The following is a 16608-nucleotide window of genomic DNA, read 5'->3' as shown; positions in this document are numbered from 1 at the left end:
TCGCGTTCGCATTATTCACAAGAAGCGCGAGTTTTGAGCGCGAACGTTTCGCAAGATTTTTTTTTATCCTATGTTTCTTGGTACATATGATTTTTCGAGGTATGCTTGTTCTCTCGCGAGGCGATTAAAATATCGATTGAACATTCCTTTTGCCTTTGTCAAAAGTCTTTGTCTTTTAAATACGCTTCAAACAATATATCCTTCAGACATGATTTCTCTTAATGCTTCCTGAATCATTAGCAGATAATAATTGAAGTTGAAATGATAATACTTGAAGACGAAATAACTAACGAATACTTTTTTATAAGCTGCATTAACTGAAAATAGAGTTCTGTGTGTGAATCAGTTTATACAACATAAAAAAAGCTCGTTTTGTGTCAAAACTTTTATCGTACGCGTAGATAAAGGGTGCGTTCACTTTGGACGCTTACGCGCTTTAAGCGTCAGTCTGTCTTTATTGTTGTTTAAATATAGTACAAAGATAGACTGACGCTCAAAGCACGTAAGCGTCCAAAGTGAACGCGCCCAAAGTTAAACATAAATCGAGCATTATCATCATCGCCCGTATTTATCGTAAGTAACGTGCAAGGGCTTCTCCCTTATAATGTATATAAGTCAAATAGATTTCGTGGAGTGAGTCAGTAAGAGCCGCAATTTGTTCAAGTTCACACCTTTCTCGAGGAACCTCAAGTGCAACCATGAAGTGGATTCTTCTGTTAGGTCTGACAGTGCTTGCCATCGGAGCGACATGTAAGATATTTTACTTCTCTCATTTTATGTACAATGTTTTTTATGACAAATTATTCTAAAATCGCATTCACATTATTCATCGTGTTGATACACTGAAGTGGGGTAAACTGAAAAAAACTATTTAATATGTCAGCACACAATGTTGTACAAAAGAAAGAGAGAGAGAGAGAGAGTAGAATAGCAAAAGTATTATTATATCGAATAACGTATTTGTTCAATGAATGAGTATTATGAATCACGCAACTAACACTATAAACGTGCAGTACGTATATTTTGATGAACCGCAGATGAACAGATCCGCTGACAGATAATTAATAATCAATTGCACACGAGAGAATATTAGTTTTCTTGATTTATACGACCATATTGATAAATCGGAATATCGCTATAATATCTTCACGGCTAATATTCCTGTCAAAGAACATCACAAGCGGGAATACCTTTAATCATTTGCCCGGTTTCTTCGTCGTATTAAAAGTATGAATAATATCTGCTATACGTACATGTATATTTTTATATCTGTGTGTGTGTGTGTATATATATATATATATATATCAGATAAGAATCGGCACATAACTCCAAGAATTATATAAAGTTCCGGTGAATATGAGAGGAAAAATCTTCTTTTGTAAAAAAAAAAAATTATCTAAAACTCACTTGTTAATAATTTATATCGCGAATTTGTACTTCTGCATCTTCATCGTGAAACGACAAAACCGATGCAACATAATCGGAGCTCTTTTCTCAGTTGTATTAAATAATTGCTCTTTAACTCTCCACTGAACTTATTCTCTTCATATATTCGTATCCTCGAAAAATGCAAACATATTATAACGTGCATGTAAGTTTTCTTCAACATTGAAATTCTGATGACTTGAGCAAAGCATTGTTTCATTTAGGTGGAGCACCGTTTCCTAACATTGAAACCGAAAAGATGCAAAACAATGTTAAACGATCTCGTCGTTCCTCTGCTCCAATCGTGATAACTAATAGCTTACCTAATCCTTTTATGGATTTGGTAATGGATACCCTAATTAAATTGGATGAACTGTACAGTGCTCTGAATTCTACATGGACACCCGACCAAAGTGAGTTTTTTGTGTAAATAATAATATTGAAATACACATCTTTTTTTTAAATAATACATGATAAATAGGAATATGTTTTATTGATTTCAGAAGTAGTACCTTTGAGAATAGAAACCTTTTTAGAAATAAAAGTAAACAAAGATGCAGTAGATCAATTTTTTAAGAACATTAAAGTGCTGACTAACGTGGGCAAACGCTGGCCCAAACATGTGGAACATGTCCCTTTTGCTGAAGGTGAGAAGGAATCTGAGAAACTTCTAGAGATAATCGTGGAGAAAGATAGCTCCGATAACACTGAGAGTGTGTCGATCAAAGATAATGATAAAGATAATGTTGACACGTTATTAAAAGAGGAAACGTCAGAAAATGCGCGTTCTAGTGGGCTTCTGAACCTTTTTGGTTTTCGTTCATAGACGTGAAACAGTACAAAACAAACGAAGAGTCAGCGTCATTCCATGTACAACGGAAGCCGCAAGCTACGGATCAACCAGGAAGCAACTAACCACGCAATAACGCACAATCGAACGTTAATAAACAAATCGGCTCAAAAGAACGATGAGGCTGTTTGTCTCGCAATTATAAAGTTTGTAATCTGAATTTTTTTACACAATACTTGTTCTATTTCTATATAATTTTGTGAGTGTAAACACAATAAAAAAACTTTTATACTTTTACGCATAATTATTGTAAATCCTATATTGTCTCCGACACAAAAGAACGTCAGACTTTTCTCTCAATTAAATCTGCGTTGCATATTTAAATATTTGAAAAACTTTTCAGACTTGGATATCGTTTAAGTCAGTTTCTTTCTGTACTAAAATATCTAATATCACACATATGGCTTAATCCGTTCTCATTGTTTTGACGTCATCAAAACTTTGGGATTTCAGAAGGTCATTGATTTGAGCGTCGTTGAAAAAAACCAAGTATCGTTTTAAATTATCGCTCTATTTGCTCGAAGAGAGTTAACCAGTTCGTTTCTCTTCGATGACACATATTGCATATCTATGCAATTATTCTACTTTTAATAGAATTTAAAAGTAGATTTATTTATTAATCTTCGACAATCTATCGAGCTTAATTGCAAAAATTTCTCTCTCGTGATTTGCGTCATCGCGCGATTCACCTAAGAAGAATTACGTGAACGAACGCGTCCTGCATTTTAACAATCGTCGTAAGGTCACGCATAGTTATTGAAAAAGGGCAGAGCGTTGATGCCGCCGAGTCAGAGCGTCTTCAGACATGGCGAAGAGCATAGATAGCATCCTCCTACTAACATTCGTGTTGTTTGCACAGGCAGGTGAGAGAAGTGCCTCTGGAATCTGAAAACGAACAAGTGCCACGCGCGCATATCTCGGGTATCGATGACCTCGGCAAGAGACGATTTTACGCTACGACGCGAGTGCGTTGTTCACATTCCGAGTGCCAGTAGTAATTTCTTTTCGAATTTGTTGAGCATACAGCGGCAGTGCTTCGTCGTAACTACGAAAAAAAGTTTTGTGCGCAGTTTCTTTGCGTTTGTAAAACGTACAGAAACTATCGCTGAGATAAAAAATCTTACGATTTCTAACAATGTTGTAAAAAAGACGGACTTGTTAAAATTTTTATACACGTATATACACACGCACGCAATTTTAAAATACTGTCTTTCAATCTAGTTGTTTCTTCTCGCGCGCGACAAGTGTACAAGCGATTTGGTAAAATTAGCGAAAATGCGCTCCTTTTTCACTTTCTTGTTTCATAGAAACTTCATTAAAAAAAAAAAAAAAAACTGCTTTTCATTGAACAGAAGAGTTAAACTTCGAACGATGGAATACGCCACCTGAACTAACGCCGGAGTCGGTCGTCAAGACGTCAGGTGACGAGAAATCCCAGACACGTCTCTTTTCTCTCGTCCCAGTCGCGGCAACTGTCAGTTTGAATGCGGGACACAACAATGCGCACTCCGTCAGCTTGGGCGCGAGTTTGGACGGGATCAGTCTTTCGGGAAGTAACAGTTACATTCGTCCTGCTGGAAATGACGGGTACATGTAACACGAAATATTTCGAAATTTGCTTCTGAAATATACAAAATAGAAACGAAGATTACAACAAACAAAGCTTAAAAAAAAAAAAACTGTATTAAAATCTTCAGAAGTAATCGAAAAGCGCGCATGCTTATGGGAACTTTTGTTTTATCTTGATATTTTTTTTTTTTCATTCAAAAGAAACATAGATCGCAAAAGATGGTATTTTTCAGATCTTCCGGAAGCCAATCGGCGACCATTTCTGCGGGATTGTCGGGAATTTCTGCCGCGGGCGCGGAAGCTCACAACAATGGTAACAACGTCAAATCCGAAAGTCATTCGCTCGGCTTCGGTCAAGCGACCGCGACTTCTTTCGGAACGATCGAAAATGGACAAGCGATTACCGGCGCGGCGTCTTCCGTTGGCGCTTCGCAATCCGTTGCCGCGAGTGGTGGCAATCGAGGACAGTCCTTCTCGAAAGCCGTCGGTGTGCAATATCAAAATCGACCAGTGTGGAACAATGTCGGTCCGAATTACTGGCGCAACGGTACAACTGGCTGTTTGTTTTATTAAAACTGTTGAGAATTTATATTAAAAAAATGTATATATTATTGCAAATTTGTTTATGTTTATACAAGTTTACGCATTTATTTGTTCTATATATTTTCTATATATTTAGATCGACCTACCTTGATGATTTCAAAGCCGTACGACGGAACGTGGCCGCAATTGCACGTCGGTGTAACAAACAGACGAGAACAAAAGCCAACAGTTCACATCTACAAATGGCACCCCAACCGCGGTTTACCTACCCGGCCAGGTTTATCGATCGAACAGCAAATACATAATTCCTGGAACGACCGAAGTCACGGATCAACAGGACTTCAAATTGGAGTCGGTTCTAGTTCGTCTCCTCACAGGTATTCGAGCGATGATTCAGCTTCTCGAATCAACGGAGGTCCTTTGAATATTGCTTTCTCGTCGAGTGGTCGAGTATACACTTCGGGAGGTGCTCGAGGCCGTGCTCAAAGTTGGAGAAGTTTTGAACGCCCTTCTGAAGGTTTCTCGGCCGAAGATCGTTCCGAAGGTACGTCGATCTCCGACTACAAAGATGAAAATTCCGTAGCGCGGGTCAATGCTCAGACCAGCGGGAATGCTCACGAAATTGCGTTGTCCGTTGGAGAATCTTTTGTCAGACTCCCCGATGAGAATGCGCGGACTATCCCATTGCATCATGTCAAAAGCAACGATTCTAAACGGAAACAATTTGATAGCGACGTACTCTCCGATCTCGCGCAAACCGTTGGCGAATTACTCGACATCGTGTAAGAGAATTAAAAAAAAAAACCAAGAAAAATAATTGCAATGTCTACACATTTTTAAAAGTTTTATTTATCATAGATATTCTCGTAGTTGTAATTAAAGTAAATGAAAATGTTTTAAGAGAAAATATTTGACTAAAAGAGAAATATTTGCTTGGAACGATCTAACTCGCAAACGAGATGTGTGACGATTCTCTTCGACAAATAAAATATTTCATATATTTCGTTAAAAGTGCGCGATTATTTACGTGTGTCACTAAAATTGTTCGTCGATTTGCATATCGCACTTTGCGAAGTCTGACTCAGAACATAAATGAATACACAGTAGAACAATGACTGTAACCGCACCAATTGAGCCATGATAATAATTATCACGCGCGCGCAGTTCGCGTAATTTATTATTTCTCCTCTTACTTCAAAATCCTACGTACTTCACTGCGTTTCCAGGAAACCGATCGCGAGAAGATAAGTTGCAATGTGCAAGATGCAAACTGCGCTCGATGAAAGGTTAAAAGGGTTAAATAAAATTAACAAAGCGTTAGATTACACGAGAAATTAATTAAAAATTTCATGTCTTTATGTTATACGTATCTCTTTCCTTTTGACTGTAATAATTTTGCAGAAAATTTTTGAAGTACAATAGAAAATTGTTACTATTGTTATTTACAAGAATCATAACGCAATTTTTATCAATATTTTTATATTGTTATAAAATCGCATAAACAAGCAAAACTGTTATTTATCAAATTTTATGATATAAAAATTACTTGTTTATTTAAAAAATAAATAACTATTAAATAAACTTGTGTAAATAAGTTAAATTCGCATTTTTTTAAACTCGAACTTTACTTTTACGCACAAATTAAAATAACAATTGTCATAAATTCTTGTTCGTGTGATAGTCACGTTACTTTATTTCAGTTCTGTGAAGTAGGTGATGGTCAGCTTTGTGAAGAATCTCAAGGTCAAGACGTGATCTTGGACTCAATGCGACATCTTTGAAACAGCTGTAGCGGTTTGAAGAACTCAGAAGATTCCAAGTCTGCTTTATCGGCAACATTAATAATTTTCAGAAATATCAGCGTATGGTATGTGAAGAATCATGTGTGCAAAACAAACATAAAAATAAAGTGACATTATTTATTGTTAATTCTTTTATTTAAAAAAAATGAAATTTCTTCTCTACTTCTTTCGAAAAAAACTAATAATATTTATCTCTCTCAGAGAGATTAGGTATTTTTTTTATTGTTGGTAAGACATTTAAAACATTTACACACACAGTGACAGTTTTTTTTTTTTTTTAATAAATACCTCGTACCAAATGTATCTCTTATCTCTAGCTTTCCAGAACGTATGTCTTAGCTACTTAAAAGGAATTAATATCTGAATTTATGTTTGTTTTCATAGCTCACACGTAATAAAATATACTGCTCTGTGTGTGCTTCTTACTTTTACAGATACTAATGACAGAAATTTATCACATAAGCAAAACTTGATTTTTCCGCGCTTGCAATTTCTTGGAAAGACGATGCTTGTTTATGAATTTGCGATTAAAGAGAATAAAAATAAAAATACATATTTGCATCATTTACTTGATAAAACAAATCGATAAAACTAATTAAAAAAGTGAAGTTTTTACACGCGTTCCATATAAATTCTCGTAAAAAAAAAATCTATAAAGCTAGTAGTTTTTTGATTGTTTTTTCGACTCTCTGCGAAATACATAAAATTGACTGTCAAAAAAATTCGGCGCGCTTAGATCAGAGCCATCGGTGAAAGTATAATCGAGTCTATCTGGACGTCTGTGATGAAATACATGCATGCTCGTCGATGCGATTCAAGGTCTCGCCACTGACTCACCAATCGTCTCACGAGTCAGTTTGACTCACAAAAAAGTTGCGGCGAAAAATGATTACTGTGAAACCGGTCGGATATTATCCGCGGTATTCGATTACTCGCAGTCCGCAATTAACGCGGCGGATGAACCGTGGTTTGTTTTTAAAAAGAAGGAGGCAACACACGAGCACGAGGCTATCATATCGGTAAATTTTTATTTGATAAAACTCGGGCCGGTTAATAACACTATGACATAATGGCGAACGTAATACGGCTGAAACTCTACGTAATCGATCGGATTTTTTTAAATTAATTTATACAACGTTATCAATCAACGACGACCCTGTAATGACTAAGCACAGCTGATAATCAAGAAAATCCCCGTGGCATTTTTAACAAAATTAATTTTATGAGCTGTAAGATAATTGTCCGTGTGTGCGAACACACGAGCAACCGCGCGCGCGTAATACGTACGTCATTTAACTTCTTCTTCCGCTACTTGGAAAGCTGATCAAACATTACTTTATTCAAATATTGATATTTGAGTAAAGTTCGAAATGTGAAGAACACGATTGAGAAATTATTTAGTATTTCAGCAAGTTTTACTGAGTGCGCCGGTAATTAGATATTTGTGTTTTTAATCAAGCATGTTTGAGAAGACGATTTTAGTGGTTTACAAATAATCACTCAACTGTCTGAAATTTTTTGAACACGAAATAACAATTAATTTTATTTGCAGATGTAATCAATAAACGCGTAAAAATTTTTACATTCACAACAACGTTGAAAAATATAAACACTTGGAGGTTAAAAAATATTTCTCAATTGCTTCTTGAATCAAGTGAATCGTCGATATCAGCTCGTATCGTGAGAACAATTTGCAAAAAAAAAAAAAAACAATCCACACGCATATAATGTTATTCCCTAATTCGTTCGAAGTAATTTCGTTTCCAGGATTCGCGCTCATTACTTACGGTGAGCAGCAATTATGTAAATTCGTAGATGCCACTCACAGACGTAAAAAATAACTATGATCGTAATCGTCAGGTGGCTTAATTTATTTATTTTTCTATGTTGGCCGCTCTCTCGAATTGATGGTAGCCATAAATTTTAATTATAATGGCAACGCACTCATTTCTTATTTTTGTTTAAGTTTTAATTATCTATGACAACGCACACACACAAGTATCGACTTAATGTGTGTTTGCCAAACCGTTGCGCGAAATTTGATCCGATAATTATCAGGCAGTTTTTTTTTTTTTTTCGAATTATTGTCTGTTATATTTTCAAAGAGATTTCTATCGCGACTCTTTGTCGTCGAAGTGATTCTATTAAGTCTGAACTCGATCTGTTTCGATCGGCCAAGGCTAAAACAAATTCCGCATTCTTTTATTGTAGTCAACAGGAAGATTGTGTTTCGTTGGCGGTTCTCTCGTGCGGTTTTACTTACGCACAGTTCTAAACCGACCATCGCATGTTCTCGGTAACAATAGCCACAAGTAATTATAAAAGATGTTCAGAAAATCGAATCTGCCAGTTACGGCATTTTTCTCGGTAAACCGAATTATTTTCTTTGCGTGAAACATCTCACAATGATGTAAAAGGAGAATGTTGTTGAGAAAAATATTTAATTGATAGAAAGCACACACACGAAATCAAGAAACTTGCCACAAGGTCAGCGAAACTTTTTTTTACGATATACGCAAAGCTGTTATTATTTAATTGTTATTTGTTTACTTTTACAGTTTTATTTTTATTTTTTTACAGTGCACGCAAAAAGTTACGTGCGTCAAACCGTGTGATAACACGCGTTTATTCGTCACCGATAGAATATTGGCAATGGAAAAATAAAGAAAATTGATAGACATGTGTGAAACTGACCGGTAGAAAATCACGCGGTTTAATTACAACGCGTGTTGAGAAGAAAACAGGAAATATTATAATTTACATGTATAATTTGAAACGTGATTCTAAAACGCAATCGCGGAGCTAATCAGCGTTGGAATTAACATGCGTATTTCATTGTAATGAACAAAATAATTGTGAACGATCAGCGCCGAGCTCTATATACGCGATACAATTAAGGGCGATTATCAGAGAGCAAATGCATGCAATGCAAATAGATTATACGGATGTAAAACGCGCACACACACGGATAAAGAATATATTTTTTATAATACGTAAAACATTTTTTTATAATTTACACATATACGGAGATACCACGCGCACAGAGATGTGGCAGACACGTCAGTCTCGTCAATAATTAGTGATAGATATATGGTCAGGTTGGAAAATCCTGGCAAGTATCAGTTTAATGAATGTTTAATGTACGGAGACTGTTTAATCGTAATACCTGGATACCGCAGAATCTCATTCCATTATTAGACGAAGTGACGTTGCGACGATTACCGACGAGAACTATATCTGCATCGTCAGAAAATGTTTACGTTATAAATCCAACTCTTTTTGTTTTTAATTATTAAGTAATAAAACTAATGGACAAGAAAAATGCATTAACAAATAATTAAATATATTAACAATTAAAGATTATTAATTATGATAAAATTATTTATTAATTAATTAAATAAAATTTGAATATACAATATGATGGGATGAGTAGAGAATTTAAGTTTCCGTGCATTTATTTCGCACAGAACGTCGTTCGGCAAAAGGTATTCTCTACCGGTTCGTGCGATTTCTTGGTAGTTGTGTGTGTCTATTAAGAGAGTCGTATATTAGATTTTTAGTAGTTCCTTAATAGATTCTCGTTCCTTCAAGTTTTCATCGTTTCCTCGTGATCTAACAGCGCCTTGGGCGCAATAGAAAATGGTTAATTGCCAGTGTTATTAACTTTTATAATGCCTTTTATAATCTCCCGCTAGTAATTTTTTGTTCTTATTAAAATTTAATTTATTTCTTTGATGAGAGAGAGAGAGAGAGAGAAAGAAAGAAATACAAAAAAGTAAACCTGTATTGTTTCTTTTTGTTTTCAAAACGTGTAAAAAGAGGAAGAACATTAAATAACATTAAAAACTTTATCATATAAAAGTTTGTGTGTTTATAAAATATTCAGTGATGCAATGATGATGAATGTGTTCCTGGCCTTTCGTATTTTTTAAAAACAAAGAAAATGGTGAAAAGCCGAAAGAGTCGTAGCTCTTGTTGCGCAAATGTTTTCTTTATTTCTTAATTATTAAATTAGTATCAAATTAGACCTCCTGGTCGGTAATCCACTGGTGCTGGTGGTAAAAAACAAACTTCAATATCTTCTTAATTATTGTTTATTCGCTTCTTTATGTCAGAATCTTACATATAATTTTTTATTATTTCAAAAACATTTTTTAAACGAGATGTACTTAAAGAAGATATTGACTGTGATAATGATTTTATTGACCTTGTCATCAGTGACATACGATCACAACATCATCATTAGTACGTAGGAATTTTGCATGCACTTAAATATTAAACAGTCTTGCTTTACACCTTTGTTTTTATCAATACACATTATACTTTTTGTGCCTTAAAAAAAAGTGTTTTAGAACACACACGCACATGCGCGCGTGTTGACGGGTATTCCCTCGGAAAATCCAAAAATGAGCATTGCCGTGATCGCGGAGCGGAGCGAAACGCGCGGCGGAAAACGACATGGAGGTGGTGGCTTCGCGTTACATAATTACATCAGGATCAAACGTATGCCGGATCGATGTCTATAAAAGCGGCGAGATTAAAGAATCAGCATGCAGTGCATCCTGGCAACATCGAACGTCCTCACGATGGCCGTTCAAGCTCTCGGTATAGTGCTCTTGTTTTCATTCGTGGCGGTTCTTTCCGGATTGCCCGCCACTACCAAAGGTGAGACAAACGCTAGACAATTCGTCGAATAAAACATATTTTAAAAAATCATTAAATATATTACAATATTATTGTAAACAGATTTGATTTTTGTTTTATTTTTCAATCTGTCGAGATTTTTTTGTTTATATTTATTTATTTAAACGTTTTATTTACTAACTTTTATGCAAAAATGACTGACAGTGATATGTGCAACAGACTTTTATCACATCTCGAATACGAACAAATTGTGATTTTTTTATATCCACACACAGAAAAACTGCTTGAAAAGATAACAGCAACAAAAAAAATACACTCTGATAACTTTTGCAGATAACATTTCAGATCACGAAAATTCGCAGAATTATTAGTTTGCATTTCGCAAGTGTTTGTAAATAATGATTCTAGAACAAAATAATACATATTTGTGACAGATTCTCACACAGTTTATTATATTTTATTATTATTTTGTAGAAAAATGTATACGTATATACTTTCTCTCACATACGATATTTGCGGTGATAAGTTCTGTGATCACATAGTTGGCAAGCACATGATCTCAAGTGTGTACTTTAAAAACCAATTGTGCAAGATTTATGCTTGTATGTAACGCGCAAGTTGTTTGTGTTCGAAAATAACAGTGATGTCAAGACGCATGCTGACTGAAACAAGTCTATGCGGAGTTTAATTGGAAATTCCTTAAGCCTTCTCGTTAATTTTCTTAGATTTTTTTCTCACATATATAATGATCAATTCTTGTTTTTTTTTTTTTTTTTTTTTTTTTTATGTAATCGTTATCAGATCCGACTGAAAACACGTACGAGGAACACACACTATCGACTGAACTGCAACCACCGCCTTTAGAAGAGAAGGAGCATCATGCCACGGTCTACATAATTAATTTGTATGCCGTGAAGAACAGCAGCGGTAAAACATCAGAGGAAATGTTTGAAAATGATGTCATCGAAGCTGTACCTGAAATATTAGGTGAGTGTTAATCAGCGAACAAAACCGTTTCGTCGGGATTTTTTTTAACGATAAATTCTCAGCGTGACTTTGACCGGTTCGCATGGTTAAATGTAATATATCTCGAAAGAAAGTGACGAGCACAAGGAAATTCCTCGAAGAAACTTCAAATCAGAGATATATTCTTGCAGAACCTCTCGCCACTGTTCTCCTAGTGGTGGAAGATGATGATGAAGTCGAAGAGAAAGAACAACATTCACCCGTCGACCTCGACAAATTTGCGGAGGGATTGGAGAGCGAAGGTTTCAAGGTCGACAAGATCGATCTGAACAGCGAGACAAAAATGCTCAAGATGAAATTGGAAAAGAAGAAGTTGCAAAATATGGTGGAAACGGCTTTAAAATCGGGCGAGGAAAGAATCGTACAGAAAGATCGTAAGAAGAGGACCATCTGTCTCAAGTGCGGCGGAGGAGGTGGTGGATACGGCGGAGGATACGGGGGTGGGTATCCGAGCAGTTGCCCCAGATGTGGAGGAGGAGGAGGAGGATATTATCCTTCTGGAGGTGGTGGTGGAGGTGAGTGGCGGTTAGGGAAGGACATGTAGTTATAACTAATTAATGAACTTACGTGCAGAATGTCTCGAGAAACCAAATCTTTGGCTTCAAGTTTCAATACTTCTTGCTAAAAAGTTGAATGAAACGGTATTAAACATAATGTATATTATAAGTTAAATTTCTTACATATGAAAAAAAGATTAACTAATTGTAAGTGTAAAAAAATGCTAATCGAATTGAGAAGTTAACTAATGACAAAGGTGCTTTAATTAAGAAAAATTAACGAAAAGATTTTGCTAGCTAAGCCGTCCCCGATAACTAATATATAACGTCATATTGCAGCTTAAAAATTTACAACAATTAAAAATAACACTAACAACAAAAATAATAATTTAATTAATTATATACTAATAATTTGATTAATTATATATACTAATTATACGCTATAATTGCTACAATCCTGTAACAGCGCTTTAAAAAGAGCTTAACGCTTTGTTTAGGATACCAAACGGCAGTTATACCGGTTGTAGTCGTACCTATTTCAGGCGGCGGTCATAGGGGAGGAGGAGGTCACAGAGGAGGCGGTGGATATTATCCACCTAGCGGCGGCGGCGGCGGCTGCAACACCTGCGGGTACTACATAATTATATTATTTTTATAAGAAAAAACATATAACATGTATCATACAATTATTATTCAAAAAAAGTTAGTTTGACAAAGTCAGTCTTATAGAGTTTTTTAAATTTCATATTTCAATCTTTTTCATATTTTTTTATTTACGTAGGAATTGGGTATTACATTTGCTCACTTTACAATAAATATTTTTTAACTGGCTTTTAGTTGTAAAATCGATTTCATTGTATTTTACTAACTTGTCTCGTCACAATTCTTTGTTGTTTCAGCGGAGGTGGAGGCGGCAACAGCGGATCGTATTCTCAAGCGTCCGCATCGGCTCAGTCTTCTTCCGGAAGTTGGTCAGTATTTTACATCCGGTCGTGATTGCATTACCGATCGTTCTCGCGCAGATGTGCGGTTGATTAAAACGCTACTTGTTGTTGTTTTTTCTTTTCAGGGGAAAGAAATGAGCGTGTTCAATTGCGTAAACTCGTTGCCATTGATGATCTATATGCTGCCTTCATCCTTAATATAGTAAAAAGAAGAAGCACGTCGAATAAACATCGTAAAAACATAAGAAACACCGCAAATAACAAGACATTATGATGACGGTTCGAAAATATTTGTAACATTATGTATGCATTTTTATAATCGTTCGTTTGTACAACCACACACTTGTATTGGCGCATCGCGAATAAATAACAAAACAGGTTTGGCTTTAACAGAAATACAAACGACTCGCTATATTATTCGGAAAGCGACTTCCTGGAAATGACTCTGAGATTTGTGATTAAGTTCTTCTTTTATGGACCGCCGGCGGAAGAGGCGATATATACGGCGCGGCGTATCCGCACTCGACGAGACGTATTACTCTTCGCGTGTATTTAATAGTTCGTTAATTTCTACGCTTCTCAATAAACCTGCATTTACGATAAATAATGGGACAATCCATTATCGCACATCAGTTTTTTTTTTTTTTTTTTTTTTTTTTAATAATTTGCATATCCGCATGAAGTCGACAAGTTTCCTGGGAGGAAGACCTTCACGCCCCGGAGAAGGCTTTTGATTCTCTCTCGCGCTAATCTCTTTTCTCTTTTATTATTATTTGCGCAACACACTTTTCTCGCGCGCGCGCGCGGCGTCAGAAGCAAACTCGCGCGGCGCGTTTCTATATTAGCGCCGATGAATCTAGGCGCCACGACCTTAACCGGCATCTCTATAAATACACATACACGAGCAGTACTTGTGCGAGAGCAACGGATTCCGCGGAACGACTTTCAGCAATGCGCTGCACCGATCGACCGACTGCCCGTAACAGCGAGTAGAAGCAGAAATTACGGCGCGAGTTAAGTGAACGTAACGGTAAAGTTACCGATTTTTTTCTTCTTTTGTTTTTTTCGTCGTCTTTCCGTGTTGGGAAGATCGAGAGAAAGAGAGAACCGATGCGGAACGTATCCGCCGAAACATGAAACCCAAGTCCAACACACACGATCGGTATAGCGCGGGTTTTATCGAACAGATAGATTCGTCGGACTACAAATCGAACGTGTTGCATTCGGACGATTCCATCAGTCTTATCAACGTGATTAACTTCCGAAAACAAAAATATCACGTTTTAAGCATGGGATGGAAAGAGAGAGAGAGAGAGAGACAAATGTAAGGAGCGTGTAATTTATTTCATGTCGATTAAAGTGGCCGATTCGCTGATCATTTGCTACGTGCGTCAGCAACTTGTAATTTTTTCTCCGTAAATTTCACGGTCGTAACTACACAGTTGCGAATTACGTCTTGCATTCTTTAGGATTTCCTTTATCTTATGCACGATTAACTATTTTTAGTTCTTCAAGATTCCACGAAAGGAGAAGCTATTAGTGAAATTGGGGTCTGCCGCAAGAAATAATTAAGCTCGAGTAAAACAAGAAAAAATCAACAATAAAAACCAGAACACAAAAATGAACAGGAAAAAACAAGGAGAGAAAGAAACAAAAACACCTAATTAATCCTTTGTTATTAGATTATCTTTTACGCGCGCGATTCGAAAGGAAATTTTAAATCTTTGCAATCGAAAATGTGAAAACTGTATTTTATTACCTAAATCAACTTAAAACAAAGATATATGCACAAAACAATGCGCTGCATTATTTTCTCTCTTTCGATGTTCGTAATCAAGTTGCTTAATACAAACGTTTCGCACATCGATCGAAAATGTGGGTCTGCGGGTCGTCGAATGTTCGTTGACTCCGATCAATCGCAAAGGCAGGACAATCCGTCGCGGAATCTTCTTTCCTCTTCTTCTCCGCAAAGCAGAGTCGCGCGTATTTTCTGGTCGTTGACCGCCGGCGAAGTTGCGGCTAACTCCGCGACCACCACGGCGATCGTTTCGCTTCCCAGGGAAAAACTGGGCGAGCCAGAGCGCGTCGTAAAAACTCACTCACTCGGACAGGTGAAATAATCGTACCTCTTCGTTGCCTCTGTCGGACTTCTCGGAGCGACTCTCCGGCTGCGCCAGAAATTCGCACGTGCGCGCCGGTTTTACCTACGGGTACTATCTTTGTCGGGAACTATACCGGAGAGATGAAAACACACACACGTACGAGAGAGAGAGAGAGAGAGAGAGAGAGAGAGAGAGAGAAGGAAAGAGAGGAACCGAAACAATAAGATAAACCGCGTAAACTTTTTAACGATCGCGCCTTTGTAATAAGATTAGAGTGCGGTTACAATTAACGAGACTCATGCCACTTCGTTTTACACATCCGTTGCATTAAACCATAAATCACATCGTTCGCGACAGGTTAATAACAGTTTTCCAACGCCAACTTAATACACTAATTCCACGAGATTGACAAGAAAGACATTCTAAGTGGATACGCGCGACCGCGGCCAATTAATTGTTCGCACGTATTGTATTGTGTCAACGAACGACAAGACGTCGAGCGATAAAAAGATCGTCAAGATAAATCTAACTCGCGTGAAAATCGCGCGCGCGCGCAATTAAAACGCAGTGATCTCGGAATAACGTGGCAATCTCCATCCGATCACGCAGAAATCTTCGAGCAAAATTCGCGTGTGCCTCACAATGAAACGTGAATGAGATACTTGATCGATAACAATTAAATGTCAGCCCTTTCATCAAGGTACTAACGTTAGAGAGAGAGAGAGAAAGAGAAAGAGAGCGAATACGTATCTGACGCATCAATCATTTGTCTTATAGCACGCGACCTAATCTACTGTTTCGTTATTCCACTTTTTACGACGATTAAAGTAACAGCTTTACTGCAAATTACGCTGGTTAGGGTGAACGGACTGCGTCCCAGATATTACACACATCCGATACAGATGCAGAGAGAGCAAGTCGTCGTCTCGTACTCGCGCGAAGCAAGACGGTCGTGTGGTATAGTATATAATATTTGCTATTAACCTTTGCGCGCTCGCGCATGTTGAATTATCCTCGACTCTTTTGGCTTTAAATCCGGCGTAGTAATTAATGAAATTTTTAGCTTAATGACTCTTTTTTAGATGCAGTTGTTACATTAAGTGAAAGATTAAATGTTCTCAACGAGAAGATGAAAGTATGTCGTTGCAAGTAGAAATGAACTCTGTGAATTTAACATCACAATCTGTCAAAAAAAAAAAAAAAAAA

General features: G+C 36.8%; 3 protein-coding genes across 10 annotated transcripts; all 3 read left to right on the top strand.

Moving 5' to 3' along the window:
- Positions 1-653: 653 nt before the first annotated feature.
- LOC109861909 lies at positions 654-2480 on the top strand. 3 transcript variants are annotated; one of them, XM_020441756.1, is made up of 4 exons: positions 654-750; positions 1650-1838; positions 1929-2072; positions 2252-2480. In XM_020441756.1, the coding sequence occupies exons 1-4, from the start codon at positions 699-701 to the stop codon at positions 2338-2340; spliced, it is 474 nt and encodes a 157-aa protein (XP_020297345.1). In that variant the 5' UTR covers positions 654-698; the 3' UTR covers positions 2341-2480. The 3 variants fall into 3 exon arrangements, with proteins under 3 accessions (XP_020297345.1, XP_020297344.1, XP_020297343.1); XM_020441755.1 differs by having other exon boundaries at positions 1932-2480; XM_020441754.1 differs by having other exon boundaries at positions 1929-2480.
- Positions 2481-3061: 581 nt separating this feature from the next.
- LOC109861908 lies at positions 3062-6290 on the top strand. 2 transcript variants are annotated; one of them, XM_020441753.1, is made up of 5 exons: positions 3062-3138; positions 3628-3862; positions 4078-4391; positions 4524-4931; positions 6088-6290. In XM_020441753.1, the coding sequence occupies exons 1-5, from the start codon at positions 3081-3083 to the stop codon at positions 6093-6095; spliced, it is 1023 nt and encodes a 340-aa protein (XP_020297342.1). In that variant the 5' UTR covers positions 3062-3080; the 3' UTR covers positions 6096-6290. The 2 variants fall into 2 exon arrangements, with proteins under 2 accessions (XP_020297342.1, XP_020297341.1); XM_020441752.1 differs by lacking the exon at positions 6088-6290 and having other exon boundaries at positions 4524-5247.
- Positions 6291-10724: 4434 nt separating this feature from the next.
- Positions 10725-13696, top strand: LOC109861910 (keratin, type II cytoskeletal 2 epidermal-like). 5 transcript variants are annotated; one of them, XM_020441762.1, is made up of 6 exons: positions 10725-10854; positions 11635-11820; positions 11991-12299; positions 12899-12986; positions 13256-13327; positions 13426-13696. In XM_020441762.1, the coding sequence occupies exons 1-6, from the start codon at positions 10740-10742 to the stop codon at positions 13436-13438; spliced, it is 783 nt and encodes a 260-aa protein (XP_020297351.1). In that variant the 5' UTR covers positions 10725-10739; the 3' UTR covers positions 13439-13696. The 5 variants fall into 5 exon arrangements, with proteins under 5 accessions (XP_020297351.1, XP_020297350.1, XP_020297349.1 ...); XM_020441761.1 differs by having other exon boundaries at positions 12884-12986; XM_020441760.1 differs by having other exon boundaries at positions 12854-12986.
- Positions 13697-16608: the final 2912 nt, after the last annotated feature.

Source organism: Pseudomyrmex gracilis, unplaced genomic scaffold (genome assembly GCF_002006095.1).
Source record: "Pseudomyrmex gracilis isolate BER0280 unplaced genomic scaffold, ASM200609v1 scaffold_1133, whole genome shotgun sequence".
NCBI lineage: Eukaryota > Metazoa > Arthropoda > Insecta > Hymenoptera > Formicidae > Pseudomyrmex > Pseudomyrmex gracilis.
This window is presented reverse-complemented; position numbering and strand designations above follow the sequence as displayed.